Here is an 18731-nt window from a genome sequence, read left to right as displayed (position 1 = left end):
TTGTGGGAGAAGGAGCAGCGGGGGTGCGCGACCTCCGAGCCACCAGGGGGCGCGATGTCTCAGCGCTCCCCGAGGCGCCGCGCGTGCGCAGTGCGGGGGCGGGCGCGAGCTATGGCGGAGGGCCCACAGCCGAAGAGGAAGCGGGAGGAGGAAGAGGAGAAAAATGGCGGGGCTGCCACTGAAGGCGGAGCCGCCGCCGCCTTCACGCTGTCGGACCTGCGGGTGCGGCGCGTCCTGCGGGAGTCGGCGAGGGACAAGATCGTGTTCCTGCACGCGGAGGTACCGGAGAGTGGGGGGGGGCGCTCGCGCCCGCCGCCATTTTCCCCGCTGAGGGCACGGCCCCGCCCCCGGCGGCGCGCTCGGGCAGGCCCCGCCCCCGGCAGCGCGTGCCGCGAGCCCCCGGGCGCCCCCGGTCGGCCCGGCCCGGCCCGGCTCGCTTCGCTTTTCCAGCCCGGCGCTGCCCGAACCAGGCGGAGCTGGCGGCCGTGGAAGCTGCTGGAGACGTTATTGCAATCCTCTTTCTTGTTGGTATGATCTGGTGCTTTTGGATTCCAGCACGTTGTTCGTGCTTAGTAGGTAAAGTGGCACTGGATTGCCAGCAGCGTGCTGATTCTGGGACTAAATAGTACAGCCATTACGGGAAAATGTGCAGTAATTCTTGGGATTGTGCATGGTGAGGGAACCATGCAGCTGCCTCGGCCTCTGTCTCCTGAAGATGTGCAGCCAAGCAGGAGATGAGGATGGGGAGGTTCCAGGCTGCTTCTTTGGTCTGGGGTCGGTTGCTGCTGTAACTGAACTGGGCACAGACCTGCTCTGCCCTGTGAGCGTGTCAGGAAAATCCACAAACGCCAGAGGTTTATATTTAAAACGAGATAGAGGAGTCCTTCAGCTTTATTCGAATGCCGTGAGAGAGTCCACTGGGCCACATGCCCGCAGGATTTTTTTTCTCTCGGGGTTTTGGAAGGCAGCCTCCCTTTTATCCTAACTCCCGGCCACATGTTGCTCTCTTCCTTTCCCCGTTGGCTGAGTTACTGGGGAGATACAGCCTTCCCGAACCGCCTACCCCACATCCCCCCTTAAGCTTGTCATTTTCCCCCAAAGTTCAGAAGTTCAGGCTAGTGCAGACCCGTGTCTGATTCAGGAGCCAAACTGCCCAAAGTCAATAGAGACATTAAGACCCATTTCAAAGACATTAACACCTATCAAATTGTTTGTAAAGGCATTAGCACACGTCTTCCTTCTCAGGCTGACAGAGCTGGGAGCCCCAGGTGATGTGGTGAGGCCTCACCTGAGTCTTGTTCAGACAGCAGTGAGGCTGGGGGATGTTCCACACCCAGCACCCCTCAAAACCAGCACGCTGAGGCCACTGGATCGGGAGCTGTGGTTCCTTGGAGCAGGGCAGTAGTAAGTGCCCCCTGCCCCAGAACTTGCTCCCTGACTGTGATGCAAATCCCCACGCCTGCCTTTGCCCTCTTCCTGGGAAGCATCAGAGATGAAATTGGTGTTGTGGGTCAGCAGGAAACCTGGGAGCATCCGGGGAGGTGCAGATGGCCTGAGTCATTGCCCACATCCCCTGCTCTCCCAAAAACCACCTGTGCTCCCTGGTGGGGAGCAAATTCCTGCTGTGCTTCCGACCAAATGTGCTGTTTGTTTTTGGATGAGTGTCTGGCCTGCTGGGGGACTGTGAGGTGTCTGCCATGATCCCTGACCTCAGACTGTCCACCCACTGCTGGATCTGTGTTGCTGATGACCTTATCCATTTGTATTCCAGAGGACTGGCCTCTCTGGAGAGGGCACAGATGCTGTAGTCATCTTGGAAAAGACTCCTTTCCAGGAGGAGAAGATCCCAGACCTCCTGAAGAAGCCCATGCACACAGAGCTGCAGATGCAGAATGACATTTACTGCACCTTCTACCTGAGCCCTCCCCCGGAGCTGAGTGGTGAGTGCCCTCAGCCCTGCCCAGGGATCCTGGGGGGCTGCTGGGATGCCAGGATATGGTTCCTGCCCATTCCAGAGGAGAGGATGCAGTGAGGTGGGCAGGTGGCACTGCTGGACCTGGCTCTGCCACCCCAGCTGTGGTTTGGTGACAGCAGCACACCTGGCCCAGGTGGGGAGGTCAGTGGGCTGTTGCCATGCTGAAGGCAATGTCTCATCTGAGGCTTTGAATGCTGCCCTCTTTCATCCCCTTTTTCCCATCCCATGGCAGGGGGCTCAGCTGATGAGGCACTGAATGGCCATCACTTGATGACCTTATACATGAAGGTGCAGAAAGGCTCAGGGGTGTGAGGGCTCTTTGTGGGTGATTGTCAGTGCTCTCAGAGCTCTTACTTGGGTGAGAAGGAGTTGTCTCCTTCCAGAATGTTTCTCCTGAAACAGTCTGCAGGGCACATGCAGCTGCTTTTCATCCCATGGTGGCATCTCATGGGCTTTTTTGTCACCTGGTAAGGACAGGCAGTTTGTATTTGGGGGGGGGAGGATTTAAGTGCTGACAACCTCAAGTGCTGGGGCAGATGAGCCCCATCCCCCTGAAGATTTCACACATCTCTGTGTTACAAAACTGCTGATAACCAAGTATGACAAGGACTGATGGGCAGGTTGGAGAGCTGCAGTGGAAGGCTCTCATCCTGTGGAGGGGATTCTGGTCCCAGTGGGAAGGTATGCTGCAGTGGTGGTGCTTTCCAGTTGCCACTGGAAAGCTAGGCTGGTCTTTGGGCACTTCATTTTAATCACAGAATCCCAGACTGTTTTGGGTTGGAAGGGACCTTAAAGCTTATCCTGTTCCAACCCTCTGCCATGGCAGGGACACCTTCCACTGTCCCAGGTTGCTCCCAGCCCCACCCAGCCTGGCCTTGGGCACTGCCAGGGATCCAGGGGCAGCTGCAGCTGCTCTGGGCACCCTGTGCCAGGGCCTGCCCACCCTCACAGGGAATAATTCCTAATTCCCAATATCCCATCCATCCCTGTCCTCTGGCAGTGGAGCCATTCCCTGTGTCCTGTCCCTCCAGGCCCTTGTCCCAAGTCCCTCTCCATCTCTCCTGGAACCTGTTTAGGCACTGGCAGGGGCTCTGAGCTCTGCCCAGAGCCTTTTCCTCCCCAGGCTGAACAGCTCCAGCTCTTCCCAGCCTGTCTCCAGAGCAGAGCTGTTCCAATCAGAGCATCTCCATGGCCTCCTCTGGACTTGCTCCAGTGGCTCCATGTTCTTCCTGTGCTGAGGACCCCAGAGCTGGAGGCAGCCCTGCAGGTGGGGTCTCACCTGAGTGGAGCTGAATCACCTTCCACAATTAATTCCATGTGAATGCTGGTATATATTTAAATTCCAGAAGTGCAGTGATAAATTCCACGTCAATGCTTTCATGAACACAATAACAGCCAAACAGGTTTAATAGTCAAAACTAATCTGAGTCCCTTAAGTAATATGTTGTTACAGGGCCAAGTTAAATTTTCAGGATGTTTGATGTGCCTTTCCAAAAATGCTCTTGTTTTAGCTCTGTTCCCACAGTGTAGGAGGGAGCACTGTCTGGATTTGTCAGCTTGAATTGTGCAAAACTCCTTTCTCCTGTGAAGGACTCAAAATTAAAGATTTTTTTGTTACAAATTGTGAGTTTCAGTCTGAGGAAAAGACCATAACACCACGGGTGTTGTTGGAAGTCCTTAAAGCTCCTCTTTCTTAGCTGGGAAAGCTCCTACTTGGGTGCCTGCTGTATTCCAGCCCTGCAGGAGTTGCAGTGATTCCCACGAGGTGGCATTGCAAGACTGAAATCCCCTGGGCTGCCTCCAGCTCAGCCCTGCTTTGCCTTCCTCACAGCACTTGGCTGCAGTGCTGTGTAACTAACACCACATTGCTCTGATAACAGAATTGCTTATTTTGTTTAAGGCTTGTGCCAGGTGCAAAACCCCTCCTGCATGTTTGAATGGGGAAGAAGCCTCTGGCTTTCTTCTGCTGGGCTTTATCTTTTTAATGACTTTTATATCTGTCTTTAAAAGGTAATTTTTTGCAATATTTGTAATATTATCCAGTGGAGCATCTTTGCTTCCCACCCTTCTCCTTGGCACCCCTCAAGTCGTTCTGGATGCTGAGCAGCCCCAGGCAGGAGATCAGGAGGGGGCTGTAGACCCTGGAGCTGCTGTCCAGGCTCCCTGAGTCAGAATGGAGAGCAAGGAGTCTTCTTCGTTGAAGCAATTAGCAGCAAATAGCTGTTTGGTGGGCACATTGCATGAGCTGCTGGTGAGCAGCTGGCAATGGGCAAACAGCCCTGTGTGTCAGGAGGGGAAGGAAATTACCCTTTGGAGCTGAGTCAGCCCAAGGATGTAGCTGATATGAGGAATGTGGCTTAAAAACCTAAACAGGACGAATTGCCTGTAAGGCTGCAGTCAGGGTTTGACTGACCTGGGATGTCCAGTGATAATGTGGAGACCCAGGGAGTCCTTGCACAGGGTCTGTTGGCTCCTTAGTTGCAGGGTTAGAGTTACAGGGTTTTATCTCCTGGTCCTTGCAAGTTTACACTGGGGTACAAGATACAGTAAAATATTTTGTAGAAAAGGTCAGACTGGCATTAAGCAGTTTCTTGGAACAGTCCTGTGTTGTGTGATGAAGGAATTTACCTGGGGGATTTCACAGCACCCTGGGCAGCTGAACCCTGCCACACTCAGCCTCTTGCTTCTGAGGTAAGATAGACCTCGAGACAGAGGAAGTGGTGACTGTGAGTGACTCGTGCTGATGCCATGAGGAGCTGCCTCCAGAGCATGTTTCTCAATGCTGCCTCTGTGCTCCCAGGTACCTGGGGCTCTTCATTCAGCTGCAAGTGTAGACTTCCTTCACTCTTTCCCCACCTCCGTGTTGGCCAGCAGGACCAGGGAGGTCATCCTTCCCGTGTACTTGGCAGTGATGAGGCCTCACCTCGAGTGCTGTGTCCAGTTCTGGCCCCTCAGTTTGGGAAGGATGTGGAGGGTCCTGGAGCATGTCCAGAGAAGGGCAATGAGGCTGGTGAGGGGCTGGGAACACAAACCCTGGGAGGAATGACTGAGGGAGCTGGGGGTGCTCACCTGGAGAAAAGGAGTGACCTTATCACTCTCTGAAAGAGAGATAGGCCTCTTTTCCTTCCTGAAAGGAGGTTGTAAGTCAGGTGAGGTTGGTCTTTTTCTCCAGGCAGCACTGACAGAACCAGAGCACACAGCTTTAAGCTGTGCCAGGGGAAATAGAGATTGGATATCAGGAAAAAGTTTTTTACAGAAGAGTGATAAAGTTCTGGAATGGCTGCCCAGGGAGGTGGTGCAGTCACCATCCCTGGATGTGTTTAACAAAGCCTGGATGTGGCACTGGGTGCCAGGGTTTAGTTGAGGTGGTGGGGCTGGGTTGGACTCGATGGTCTTGAAAGTTTCTTCCAACCTGGTGATTCTGTGAAGAGAGTTGGGTGCTGCTCCCTCTGTGCAGTCAAACCAGCACAGACCCCATGCAATGATGACTTGTTTGTATGGTGACACAGGGAAAGGGAGGCCAAAGCATGTTACTTGAGCAAATGACTCCCCTCTGACCTCGGAAGAGACATTTCACTCGGGGAAGATGAATTTCACTCTGATGAGATTTTTAGGTCTGGGAGCACATTGGTGTGAAGGCAGCACCAGATGAGTCTTGCTCATCTCATTGATTTTACTGCATGTGTCAAGGCTAAAATGGGAAATAACATTTGCAGACAAGCCAGTAATGGTCAGAGTTTGTCTGAAGGGCAGCCCAATCCTGTGGAGTGAGGAAAGGGGACTTTGTGAATTTGTGGGGAGTAGTGTATCACAGCTGATACGACTGTGCTGCTACCAAAGGCAGGCAGTGCATCTTATTTTAGGGCCACTTTCTGGATGTTGCCTTGATTTAAGAGGCAGCTTAAGCCTAGATGTGAGAGGAACCCCCAGCCTTGGCTTTCCCCTGCAGGGAGAGCAAGGGTTGATTTCACAGAAAGGGAAGCATTATCTGACTACCAAGGCTGGATTGTAAAAGCCAGATGGTTCAATATGCATGTTGCCTGATAACATCTAATTCCTCACACCCATTTGCCAAGGAGAGCTTGATGTTAGTGGCAAAAAGCAGCCTCTTCGTGCCTGGCTGCTGTGGGACTGTGTTTCTCCAAAGCTGTGCTGGTGTGATTTAAGGGCTCTTATCAGTCCTCTAAGGAGTCTTTGCTCCTTGGCTGCAGGCCTAAGCTTCTTATTTTTTTATCTTAAGATAAAAACATCTTAAAACAAGCACAACGCGAGAAGCTCTTGTCTCCATTTCTCCAACACGGGGTGGAGAAATTGTGGGAGAAATGGGAGAGTGTGGAAGGAAAATTTTCAGTCATGCAGGAAGTAATCCACATCCCAAAAGAGTCTGGTTTCAGGCAGTGAGGAGCTGGAGAAACTTGCAGGAGCTGCAATGGGAAGGCTGGTTCTTCTCCCTGCGTCTCCATGCTTTGGCTGCCTCTGGGGTTTGCCCAGCCAAGGAAACTTCTTATATTTACACTTAAAACAAAAAGCTCGAGCCTGAAGCTGTGGGAACATGTGGGGTGGTTTGGAGGATGGTGGGAGGTGTCATTGTACTTTACTCTGTGTTTTGCAGGGGTGGTAAACTGCAGCTTTCCTCTTGGCAGTGCCTGTTGCAGCTAAAGTCCACTGAGCCCTGCAAGTCCTGGCACGAGCCCCAAGGGCCAGGCAGCCTTAGCTGGGTCCCTGGCAGCATGCTTGTCTTGCCCTGGCATGTGCTGGCCTTGCAAACTGTGAGCTCTTGCAGGCTTTATCCTTTGCAGCTTTAATTCATTCACTTAAGAGTGCCCCAGCTGTTTGGGACAAAGCCATGGGCACACCTGGCTGGGGCTGGGTTGGAATCCAGTGACCCCTCTGCAGTTGTGACAGTAAAACCAAATAGAGACTGTTCATGCAGAAGGGGAGGTTGTGTGTTACATATTTACTTAGGGCATTTTATATTTAGTTAGGGCTGCATCCAAGATGCTGTCTTTCCACCTGATCGTGAGAAGACAGATCAGAGCTGGGTGCAGCAGGAAAGAGGAAAAAAAAAAAAAACCCTGCAAGAGCTCAAATGTTGACTTGCCTGTTGTTTTCAGCCTCGGCACCTTCCTGCACCTGATGGTGAGGTTGATTAGGGAGCTTATAAATGAAAGCTCCTCTTCCTGCTAGCAAAGAGAGGAAAAAGCACCCCTGCCCAAAAGGAGAAATAGGTTGTGCCTGCCCTGTGTGCTTCTCCTGGCTCCCTGGCAGGCTTACATCTGTCTAAAACAGGCTGGCAGTAGGTGTTAATGCTGCAGTGGGGAGGGAGAAGAGAGTGTGGGGCCTCTCCTCACCGATGTGCTGAGCTGGAGGGGGATTTTGGCAGAGCCTGGGGCATGAGAAGGGGTGAGGCATCCTTAGTGAGCTCAGTGTGCCCTTTCTTACCTGCACGAGCTCTCTCTGCTCATATTTCACCCTCTCCTGACAGCAGTTGCCTCCAACCTTTTTTCCTTTAAGTTTCCCAAACGGTGTTCTGATTTTCCTTTTGTCTTGGGTTGTGTTTTCCTCTCTTGTTTTTAGCAGGAGAGGGGAGAAGTGTGTTCCTGGTCAATTGAGCCTCCTTTTCTCCTGGGCAGTTTCCCAGCACTGTGGTGATTCCTTTCAAGTGCCTGTCATAGAGTGACCAGCCTGGGCAGTTGTTCTCTGCCTCCTGCTCATCCAGGTTCCTTCAATTAAACCTCCTGACTTTTTATAACCTCCAGTTAGTTGATGGTCAGCTCTGCCTTCCAGAATAAACCACAGATGCTGTGTGGTGGCCCCGGGCCGGCGTTCAGGAACAGGCTGGCTGATGTGACTCAGATGTGAGCAGAGACAATCCCTGATGCTTCAGCCAGCTTAGAAACCCACATCACGTGTCCAGCGGTTCCCTACCCCCATTTCCAGGCCGGGGCAGGTTTTGGGTGCCCCACAGCCTACGTGCTGCTCCGGTGCACGTGGAGCCTGCCAGGAGCAGACTTGGAAACCGGAGCGTGGCCGTGTGCCAGCACTGGAAAGATTTTGGGGCGAGCCTGGTCTCGCTGTGGATGTTTCCTGCAGCCGAGTCTGGGCTCAGCTGTGACTTGGCATCCTGTGTGCAGCTCCTCAGGACTGTCAGGCTCTGAGCAGGTATCAAACAGCCTCTCTGGCTGCAGTGATTGATGCTAATTAGCATCGCTGGGGCATTTTGGGGTTGATGAGACCTTTAGAAGGGAAATAATCATGAGTGAACCACAGCCTTTCCCCTGCCTTCTCTTGCAAACATCTGCTCAGCTGCAGCTGCACATTAAGGAGTCCTATGATCTCTCATTTAAAGCACCCTGAGCTCTCTCTGCACCATGAGCAGCCACCCCCAAGTTGGGGAGGTGCCAGGGAAGCCATTATGGGTCCCCTGCACCCCCACGCACTGTGGTTATCACCACCCAGCACTGAGGGGCTTTTGCTGCAGTTCTTGCTCTATTTTGGGGGTATAAAATCAAATTGTGAAGGTTTCAGCCTGAGGCTGGCTGTGGTATTTTATGTTTTGCCTTTTTTGTTTTCTCCCTAGTGCTTTGCTGATCTTTTTAAGTGAAGAGAGCTACAGCCTTGTCTTTTTGTCTTTGGTATTACATCATCCTGCTAGAAGCGCTAATTGAGTCCTGGAAAACAACCTTGTTTGAACATGTGTATGGTGGGAATCAGACCAGACTGCCCTTGTGGTTTGCATTTTCATATTTCATGTTACCAGCATTTTCCTGTGGATTTCATTAAGCTGGGTTTGGCATGGAATGAAAAGGCAGAGTCTCTCAGATTGTGTAGCGCTGACCTTAAAAAAACAGAAAGCAGAAAACTAAAAAATACTCAAACCATCCTAAATCCTGGCTCTGGGAACAAATAGGTGTTTATGTTCAGTGTCTAGCTAGCCCGTATACGGACTTAAGGCATGAAGCACAGCTTTGGTGCCCGGCTGTGTGTGCAGCCCGTGGTTGTCTGTGGCAGACCCTGGGCATAGACTGCAGTGTTCACAGTGCCCCAGTCACTTGCCTCAGTCTGGTCTGCCTGGGGATTGGTCAGGCTCATGGGCTTTTCTCCTTTGTGCACTGAAGTTTATAGCAGCTCTGTATCAGCTGGGAAGGCAGAGACACTCCTGTGCCCTTGGAGCTGTGGCAGGCTCCATATCACGCATCCAATCTTGGCCAAAGACGGATGTTTTCTGTGTGTTTTGGCCCTGTGAGTAGGATGTGCTGCTGCTGGCATCACAGCTGCCAGGTTGACAAGGTGAGCACTTGCATCCTGTTTAATGCCACAGAAATTACACAGCCAAGTTCCAATCTTGAGGCAAACAGAAGATGTTTTCTTTTTGCCAGGGTAAATACTGAAATGCTTTTTGTGGGCAGAGGGTCACTCAGCCCTCTTCCCTTGGTTCATCCTGGGCTGTGTTGACCTATCAGCTCACGTTGCTTGCTCTGGATCTGTTCCTGTGCCCTTGACTTCTTTGCCTCCTGTACTTGGGGCTCGAGGCCAAGCACTCTGACTGAGCTCTGGGAAGAAGCTACTCCTTGGAGTTCATCTGGTTTTGTGGCTGGATGAAGTTGCTGGGTGCGTCCTGTGAGCTTTGAATTTAAGTATGAAGAAGATGTGTCTCTGTCCCCAGGGTGGTGTTTCTGTCCTGGTTGTTGACTGCACATAAACACTGCCCTGGGAGCCCCACCTCTGCCCCAATGTTGCTAATAGGCGTGAAAGAGCAAGTGTGGAAAAACTCAGACAGCGAACTCCTCCACCTGAACTGGAAAGACAGGCCCTGGCTGTGCCCTTGGCTTTTTCTTCCTTCAGAAAAGCAGCAGCAGTGCAGGAGGTTAAAGCACTTGTTTGCTTTCCGTGTCCATTCTCCCTCACCCTCTCTTCAAAATGTCTTAATGTGGCTTTTTTTGGAAGGGAAAACAGATTTGTTGGGGACTGAAGGAAGCAGCGTGGTTGGTAACTCAGTCAACGTGTTTGTTCCTAGAGATCAAAGCCACAGTGGTGTACCCTGCCACGGAGAAACACATCCAGAAATATCTCCGTCAGGAAGTGCACCTCATCCGTGAAACCTGGGAGGATTACAAGAACATAACCCTGCCCTTCATCCAGTCCCAGAGCTTCAGCATCCAGGTACGGGTACCACGCCCTCTCCTGCAGACACAGATGTCTTTGGTTTCCTCTCTCAAAACTGCTGTCAGAAGGCTTCTCTGAAGCCCAGACTGGAGAGCTGGGAGTGTTCTGCCCCATCTCCCTGTTGGTTGTGTAGTCAGCTCTGTGGTGCTGTCCCCTCTTATTTGGTTGGCTGGGACATCCTTTTCCATTTTTGCAGAAAAATGTTTGCCTTGGAGCTGGACTTCAAGTTGCCTTTCCCAAGGTTTCTGGAGAAACTTTTCTCCTTTCCAAGGTTGGCTTCATGGGCGTTACTCACTGGGCTTCTTAGGAGTCTCTGGGTTGTTGTGGAAATGGAAAGGCACAGAATGTTCTGCATCACAACTCACTCCTTCTGCCATTCATCCCCTCAGTCCATATTCCATGTGGTGAAACTGTTACTTTTAGTGTGCTACTTGCCCCAGGCAGCCTCAGCTTTTTCCTTGGCTTTATCCTTTTTGACTGTTCATCTCCCTGTCTTTCTCCTTTAGAGATCAAAGGAATACAAGTCTGTAGGGATCAGTTCATGCCAGCCTTTGCAGAAGGGGGAATAAACCAAATCCTGGGGCTGCTGAAGCTCTCCATTAAAAATAACTCCCCAAAACTAACCAGGAGTCTTGGATGCTCCCCCTGCCTTCCCCCATCTTTCCTGCTGCCTTAAACTGCAGCATTTATTAGCTGGAGAAAGGCAAGTGTGTGTTTCTTCCAGGCCACAGCCTTCATGAAATATTTTCTCTGTGCTTTTGCTCCCAAATTTCTTATGTTTCCTGGTGTAGCAGCTGCCTTTAGGAATTGCTTGAGCTCTCACTCTGCCTCTTGCCCCAAATGCTTGTCAGCTGGTTTCAGTACATGGAAACATGTTCCTGGTGACCATCAGGAGCATCTGCTGAGAAATCATGGTCAGTCCTTGACCTCTGGGATTTAATAATGCTGTTCCTTGTCTTTATCCAACCGGTTTTGCCAAGTGGAAGGGGAAATGTGAGGGGTGACAAATACCAGGGGACTACAGAGGCATCTGTGTTTCCTGCTGGAAGATACAAAGTGTGGATGCTTTCAGGATAATGGTTTTATTGTGGTGCCAGTCCCTGGACATGTGTTCTGCTTGCTAGGCTTGTGCTGGGAGCAGCAGGAGCAGCCAGCCAAGGACCTGCCCATCACGAGGCAGCCTTGGGTTTAAAATTCAGCTCATCTCATCAGTGAACTTATTTAGGGCACTGATAGCTTGGCACTTGGGATCAGAGCAGGCTTAAAAACCCCAAAAAGCAAATGTCCATTTTCTGCTGAGCTTCCCTCTGAACTTCCCTCCCAGGGTTATGGAACAGAGTGAGCTTGTGTCGTGTTTTTGAGAATCACTTAAAGAACCTAATCTCTAAGATGATGCTAAGGAGAAAAGATAGCAATTTAAGCCCAAAATCCCAGATCAAGGGATGAGAAGTAGTTTTTTCCCTCCAGATGTATTCAGGTCAGTTCACAGCAATCCTGAGTGTTTATTAGATTAATGAAACTCTTGATGGATTTCCCCCAAAGTGTCTGGTGTGCACAGCACTGCCAGCCCAGCTCATTTGGTGTATTTGTGAACCTGGCTGCACCTTCCTTACCCACCTGGGGCAGCCAGAATATTTCAGACCTGTATTTGGTGAGGAAAATGATGTTTCCAAACATCTTCAGCTTCCAAGCTTTAGCAATTTCCTGCTGCCTTGTGTTACCACCTTCCAGGGACCTGGCTGAGGAGTCTCTTGCCAGTCCAGTACTTAAGCTAGGCTTAAGCTAGAGCATAACATGCATTTTGGAGTAAAGACGGTGTAAAGAAGGATGCTGGAGCTGAGGCTGGGAGCCAGGGAGAGCAAAGATGCTTTTCTTTGGTCTTACTCTGTCACTTATCCCTGGTATCTTCCATTTCCATTACTCTTCTCTGAATGGTGCTTTGCCTTGCAGGAGGAGCACGGGGGGATAACCAGAGCAGGGATTACAGGCAGGCTGGAGGCTGGAACCTTAAGTATGGAAGAAGAAGAGTGGTGAGCTGTTTTCTAATCAGCCAGGGAGCCAAGAGACATGCATTGCCCAAAAAAACACAGGCCTTTCATATCCCTACAGAGAGCTGCCAGCAGCCAGAGCCACATCCAACTCTGCTCCTTCCTCTTTGAATAGAGAACAAAATCAGCCAAGTTCCCTTCCCAGACCTGATTGTAAAGATTTTGCTGCAGCTTGGGGGGTAAAAAAGATGTAAACTGCCCCATGGTGCTGCAGGAGGTGTGTGCTGAGTCCCATAAGAGCTGGGTTCCACTGCTTTTTATGAAGTGCTCATAATACTCTGGAGTGTATTGGTTGATTAGGTGTTTTATGGCTAATGAATTACAAATTATTTGGTCATTTAAAATAAAATTGGCGGGGTTTTTTATAATACTCTGGAGTGTATTGGTTGATTAGGTGTTTTATGGCTATTAATTACAAATTATTTGGTCATTTAAAGTAAAATTGGCGGGGTTTTTTTATATATTCTAGTTGCAGAGAATGTTCAGTAATCCATGAGCTAGGGCTAAATGTGCCTGAGGTGCTGTTGTTTAATTCTCTGCTGATTTATAAATCACATATTTCTCTTTCAGTGGGTGTATAATATCCTGGAGAAGAAAGCTGAGGCTGATCGAATTGTCCATGAAAACCCAGATCCTTCCAATGGCTTTGTTCTGGTTCCAGATTTAAAGTGGAACCAAAACCAGGTTGGTTTGCTCCTCTAATGCTGCCTGTCTGAAGGTAATCCAGAGGAAATGTCCACTTTCAGACTACTAAGAGCACCCTGAGAGAGTCTGAGTAGGTTTCTGTGCACACTGTTGTTAGTGATGACATTGCCAGGGCCTTTTAGCACAGGCTGATTAGGGATGCTGCAGACCCAGGCTGTTCTCTCTGCTGCTGAGATGTATTTGTTAGATTCACTTTCACTTGTCCATATAAGCCCAAATGTTGTCAGGATGTGCTCAAACCAAAACCCTGTGTATTTGTTCTGCTGAACTTGTCTGGTTTTTTGGGCTTTTTTTTTTTTTTTTTTGCAAACCTTGACTTGAGGTGCAAACCAAGCAGCTGTGTTGCCCTTTGGTTGCTGCAATTAACTGTCCTCCACAGTGTTAAACAGATGGTTCTTGGTTGATGAGCAGCTGCTTTACCCCTTGTGGAAGTGGCCACTTGGTGAAAGTGATTTCTAAGACCAGGCTGTAATCCTAAACTGAGAATTATTTCTTGGATTCTGGCTCCCTTTTGTGCTTTAAATTTGGGGAGGTGAAACTGCATACACATACCCCTCCCTTGAAGTTGGTGGCATCAAAAAAAGTTCCCATTGTGTTTCTGATCCTCATATACTTCTGCAGGGGGCATGTGGGGAGAGTTGCTGTATGAATAAGACTTTAGAAATGGAAATTAAAACTCAAAAAAATGGGAACAGAAGGCTGCTGGTGGGCAGCTCCATCCTGTGTGTCTGTGCAGGGAGCAGCTGCTTGTGGTGCAGAGCTGAGCTGTCTCAGGGAGTCCCTGCAGGGCAGTGTCTGTTCCCTGTGAATTCCTTGCACATCACTTACTCCAAAAATCCCCTGTCAAGTGCTGATGGGATAACTAAGCTTGAATTTCCACTTGGTCACCAGAGACACACCCTTCTTCCTGATGAGATTTTGCAGTACAGGGGACGCATGTCCAGCTTGTAGGATGTGCCCTGCTCAGTGCCCTGCCAGTGGAGCAATATTTACAGATCCTAAACATGCAGCATGTTGTCCCTTTCCTGGCTGTGAGCAAAGCCTTGGTGGATATTCTTGTGTGCTGCAACCAAGCTTTGCACTCACATTAGAATTGGGCTAAAAATTTGTGCTTTGGGTTTCTCCAGAGACCTGCTGCATTCATATCTCCCAGCTGGCATGGTCAGGGAGTGCCTCAGTGGTAGGGTTTGTCCTTAGGGGAGGTTTTCCCGTATTCCTGTTGCCTCTTGGAGTGCTGAACAGGATCTTCTGGACTTCTCCACAGCTGCTGGGCTGCTGTCTGCATCCCACTCATCCCTGGAGCTATCTGGGGCCCTTTGCACTGCTGATCTCCTTCCCAGGCAGGCAGACAGCATCCAGGTTGCCTTTGAGCCAAGGAATTTCTTCTTGGCTGTGGGTGGCACAGAGCCAGAGCTGATCCTGACAGCCCCGGGGCGGCCAGGGAACACCGGTTCCTTCTGCCACATCCCACCTGACAGGCAAGGCTGCTGAATGAAATCAGGTGAGATGCAGCTCCCAGCAGGACTCTCCCTCAGAAGTCCTTTTAGCAGTGTGGCCTCACTCCTTTAGTCCCTGGCCCACAGATCCTATGAATTCACCTGCAGTTATTTCAGATTACTGGATGGGGGGGAAAATTCCCTTTAGCACTGTGAAATCTGCTGCCCTCAGCCTTCTGGGTGCTGCTCCCCAACCTTGATAATGGTTTGAATTGGTTTTTTGGGCTTTTTTGTTTTTTGTCTGTTTTTTTTTTTTCTTTCACAACTTTTGAGTTGGTTTCAAATCTGCAGGAGCCCTGAGGCGTTGCCTGAAGCGATGCCTGGCATGACATCATTCCAGGCCTTTTTAGCAACAGGCTTATTTGTTTCAAACAGCAACATGCAGATGTTGTTCTAAGGAGAAGAGCTGTTTGCTTTTCTTCTCACCAGCCAGCCTGGAGCCAAAGAGCACAAGCTGATACACTGTCTTTTTCTGGAGCTTTGCATGGGAATCAAATGGAGCGCTGAGCATGGCTGTGCTGGCTGGGTGCAGGAACAGCTCCCTGCTTCAAGAGCTTTGTGAAGGGTCCTGAGAGCACCTCTGAGACCAGCATCTGTTTCTAAAGAGCTGCATTGGGTTTCTCACAGCCCTGAAGAGATCTGCTGGATCTCAAATATCCAACCCCTTTACTTTCCAGTGTTTATATTATAAAGCCACTAACTGAGCTGGAGGAGACTGGGATTTTTATTTTTGTTAAAGTGTAATGATCCACAACTTTGCATCACGTTAAACATTGAATGCGCTGAGTGCTTCAGGGGATGCCAAAGCTTTGTTTGAGAGCTCCTCAAGGGACATATTTTAACTGCCCTGGGTTTGTACTGTGACCAATTAGGTCTTGAGAATTGTTATTTATAGAACTGATGCGATTCAAAAGTGGCCAGCTCTTTGCGCAGTGGAAAAGTAGAGAGCTTATCACTGGGGAAGTGTTCCGTTTCAGTTTTAGCCACGCTGGTTTGTTGCAGTCCGTGGTGGTGGTGGTGGTGGTGGACACAACCTTCCCTGAGATCAGTAGGCAGGAGCCATGACAGTACCATCACTCACTCACTCACTCTCTCTCACTCTCACTCACACTCTCTCACACTCTCTCACACTCTCTCACACTCTCTCACACTCTCTCACACTCTCTCACACTCTCTCACACTCTCTCACACACACAGCAGCTCAGCTGGGAAGGCACGGGAGGGTCCAGGCAGGGAGTTCCAACATGCTGAAGGGGTCCAGGGTATAAATACAGGGAAAGAGGGGGCACAGGAGAGCCTCAGGGATCCAGTGATCTGAGGGCTCAGGGGTGATACACAGGAAAGGGACCAAGAGGGAATGCCAGGGTGGATGGGCAGGGTTACACAAACCAGTGGGGTGATGGGGAAGGGAGAGCTCTCTAGAACATGAGCATATAAGGGTAAAAGGGGTAGCAAGGCTAACGGGCCAATGGGGAGGAGAGAACTGGGCCAAATTAACAGAGTGCTGGAGAGTACCATGGGGGAAGCTTCTTTGTTCACCCTGAGCTGGAGGAATGCCTGGAGCCTAAGGTGCATCTCTCCAGAGCATCACTGTTGTTTTCTCCATAGTAGGCTCTTGGGTCTTCACAGTGGTTCACTGTGAATGTTCACCTGAGGGTGCTGCATATCAGCTGGCACTGAGAAACTGTGTGGGCTGTGCATGGGGGTGCTGGCAGGGACTTAGTGACCCCACATGTCTGGTGGGTGCCTGCACGTGGTCTCTAGCCTCCAGTCATACACAGAAAACATTTTTGAGGGGCTTAGGAAGGTGGAAGGGCAGCAGCGAGCGCAGTGCTCACAGAGGGATACGAGAGGGCTGATCACTCCACCTGCCTCTAAAGCTGAGAAAGTATTTGTGATCCCACTGTTTATGGGTTGGGATGAGGTTGTTCTGGTCATTTCTGGACAAAACCCAGTTTCACCAGAAATGATGCTTTGAGGTGTAGTGGGATTGTGGGTGAGCTCATCCCATACTGGGAGATTCAGCCCCATGTGGTTGTTGAGGACAAGTATCCCTGTATAGCACAAGAATCCCTTTATAACACAAATATCCCTGTGTAACACAAATATCCCTGTATGACTCAAGAATCCCTGTGTGGCACAAATATTCCTGTGTAACACAAGTATCCCTGTGCAGCACAAATAACCTTGTGTAGCACAAACAGACCTGTGTAACACAAATATCCCTGCGTGGTACAAATGTCTCTGTATGGCATGAGTATCCCTGTGCAGGACAAATATCCCTGTATGGCACCAGGATCCCTCTAGAACGGCCTGGGAAGCTGTGATTGGTGTGTCAGGCCCAAAGCAGTGCTTCCTCCATGTGCTCTTTCTGTGTCCCCTGCATGGCCACCCTGTGTCTCTGCAGCTGGATGACCTGTACCTGATCGCCCTCGTGCACCGCCGGGAGATCAAATCTCTGAGGGACCTCACAGCTGAGCACCTCCCACTGCTGAGGAACGTCCTGCAGGAAGGGAAGGTGAGTGTGAGGCTGGTCCCATGCTGCTGTCCTGGCCAGGGAGAGCTTTGGCTGCCTCTGCAAAGGCACTCCCTGGGTTTCCTGGCACAGCATCTGCCTGGGGACTGCTCCTCAGGAGATAGTGAGTCATGAAGCAGGGCTGTGTTGCCCTCTCTGCCTGGACAGCCTAGCTCCTGCTCTCCATCAGCACCTTCTCCAGATCATGCCACATCCAGGTGCTGTAGGCATGCTCTAAACTTCCCGTTAGCAGTGAGCTCTTCATATTAACAGCCCTGCCCCAATCCCTTGCCTGTTCTCAGTGGCTGATGTGTTTTTCCACAGGGTGTGTTTGGGAGATAGATGTGCAGTAGCTTCTCTTTCTTTCACTGAGTTAAGAGTTTGGAAAGTAATTGCACTAGGAAAGGTGGGAGATTAATTAAGAGATTAGTCAGGGGATTGCAGCGAGCAGAGCCGGTGTGCCGGAGTTTGCTGTTGCTGTTCATAGCTTTAATTACACTGGCTGGTAACGGATCCCTGTTACTTCTCCAATGAGTTGGAGTGATAAGGGTGAAAGGGAAAATGATAGGGGTGGATAGCACATCCCATCGTGGAGAGATAAAAGTGGGGCAGCCAGAGGCCTCACTCTGTCCCCTTGGAGGCTGAAATGGAGGATGGGGAAGAGTTCTGTCCTTCCAAACTTCCCCCTTTCCCTTGCTGGAAGGGAACTGAACTCCCTTTCACCTTTCTCTACACCATTCCTGCCATCCAGAGATGCTCTTCCCCATCCATCCAAGGTTTTGCCAGTGCTGATCTCTGTTTCCCCTCTGCAGGAGGCCATAGTGAAGCGCTTTGGTGTGCCCGGCTCCCAGCTGCGGATCTACCTGCACTACCAGCCCTCCTACCACCACCTGCACGTGCATTTCACTGCCCTGGGCTATGATGCACCGGGCAGCTCCGTGGAGAGAGCCCATCTCCTGGCTGATGTCATCGACAACCTGGCCATAGACTCCATGTACTACCAGAAACGGGCTCTGACCTTCCCCCTGCGGGCTGATGAACCCCTGTTTAAGAAGTTCCAAGAGGCAGGAAAAGTGTGAGGAGGCAGAGGTGCTTTTGTATAATTTTTTTTAAAATAAATTCCAATTTTTGGGCTTTTTTTTTAAGGTTGTGTTCCTTTTATGTTTTTAAACTGTTTTTGTACAAGGTGGGGCTGATGATCCTTTGCTATGGAAACCGTGTTGTCTGTTCAAGTCCATTAAAACACTGATTGAATAAACCCCTTTGAGTGTGCTGGATTTTACTTCAGACTGGGCGCCTGTGGGATGCAGTGAGCAGAGGGCTTTGGGTGGGAGTGGCTTTGTGTATCCATCTTTTCCACCTGTCCCCAGATGTCAGCCCAAATAGGGAACAGGTAGGTGGACAGGTCCAAAAAACCCTGCTATCCTCAGAAAGCTTCATGTGTTTCTTTTCTACAGATTTACCCCTGGGAGTGAGATTGTGCTTTCCTTGAGCAGGGAGGGGTGCCTTGCTCCAAAGAACTCCAGTGACTAACCCGAGTCCTCACCCTTCCTGTCTGGCTGTGTGCTGCCTGATCCCCAGCCTGAGAGCCATCACCCCTCTGCTGCTCCTTAGTCATCTGTGTCTGAAACAGCCTTGTGTGCTGGGGCAGCCCTTTCTGACAGAGGCTGCTTAAGGGTTTGCAAGGATTATGGGTTAAAGCCCCCCAGAACAGAAATAAATAATAGTGCTCTTCCTTCTGCTGAGGGAGAGTGCCAGGAGTTGGATTCAGTGATCCATTGTGGTGAAAGACCCAGTCTCTGTATGCAGGGAGCTTCCTTGGCCAC

At 50.5% G+C, this 18731-nt stretch overlaps 1 protein-coding gene across 1 annotated transcript; it reads left to right on the top strand.

The window, feature by feature from the left end:
- The first annotated feature begins 54 nt into the window (after window positions 1-54).
- DCPS (decapping enzyme, scavenger) lies at window positions 55-18163 on the top strand. Its single transcript, XM_041480495.1, has 6 exons — window positions 55-279; window positions 1772-1940; window positions 9993-10138; window positions 12760-12873; window positions 16798-16908; window positions 17718-18163. The coding sequence occupies exons 1-6, from the start codon at window positions 55-57 to the stop codon at window positions 17982-17984; spliced, it is 1032 nt and encodes a 343-aa protein (XP_041336429.1). The 3' UTR covers window positions 17985-18163.
- Window positions 18164-18731: the final 568 nt, after the last annotated feature.

The sequence above is a fragment of the Pyrgilauda ruficollis genome, unplaced genomic scaffold (genome assembly GCF_017590135.1).
Source record: "Pyrgilauda ruficollis isolate IOZ18807 unplaced genomic scaffold, ASM1759013v1 scaffold52, whole genome shotgun sequence".
Lineage (NCBI taxonomy): Eukaryota > Metazoa > Chordata > Aves > Passeriformes > Passeridae > Pyrgilauda > Pyrgilauda ruficollis.
This window is presented reverse-complemented; position numbering and strand designations above follow the sequence as displayed.

Bases quoted from the DNA above. Each gene is read 5' to 3' on its own strand.
- DCPS (XM_041480495.1), top strand. From the start codon at position 55: ATGTCTCAGCGCTCCCCGAGGCGCCGCGCGTGCGCAGTGCGGGGGCGG. The intron at 280-1,771 runs GTACCGGAGAGT...TTTGTATTCCAG, and splicing joins TCGTGTTCCTGCACGCGGAG to AGGACTGGCCTCTCTGGAGA. The intron at 12,874-16,797 runs GTTGGTTTGCTC...GTGTCTCTGCAG, and splicing joins TAAAGTGGAACCAAAACCAG to CTGGATGACCTGTACCTGAT.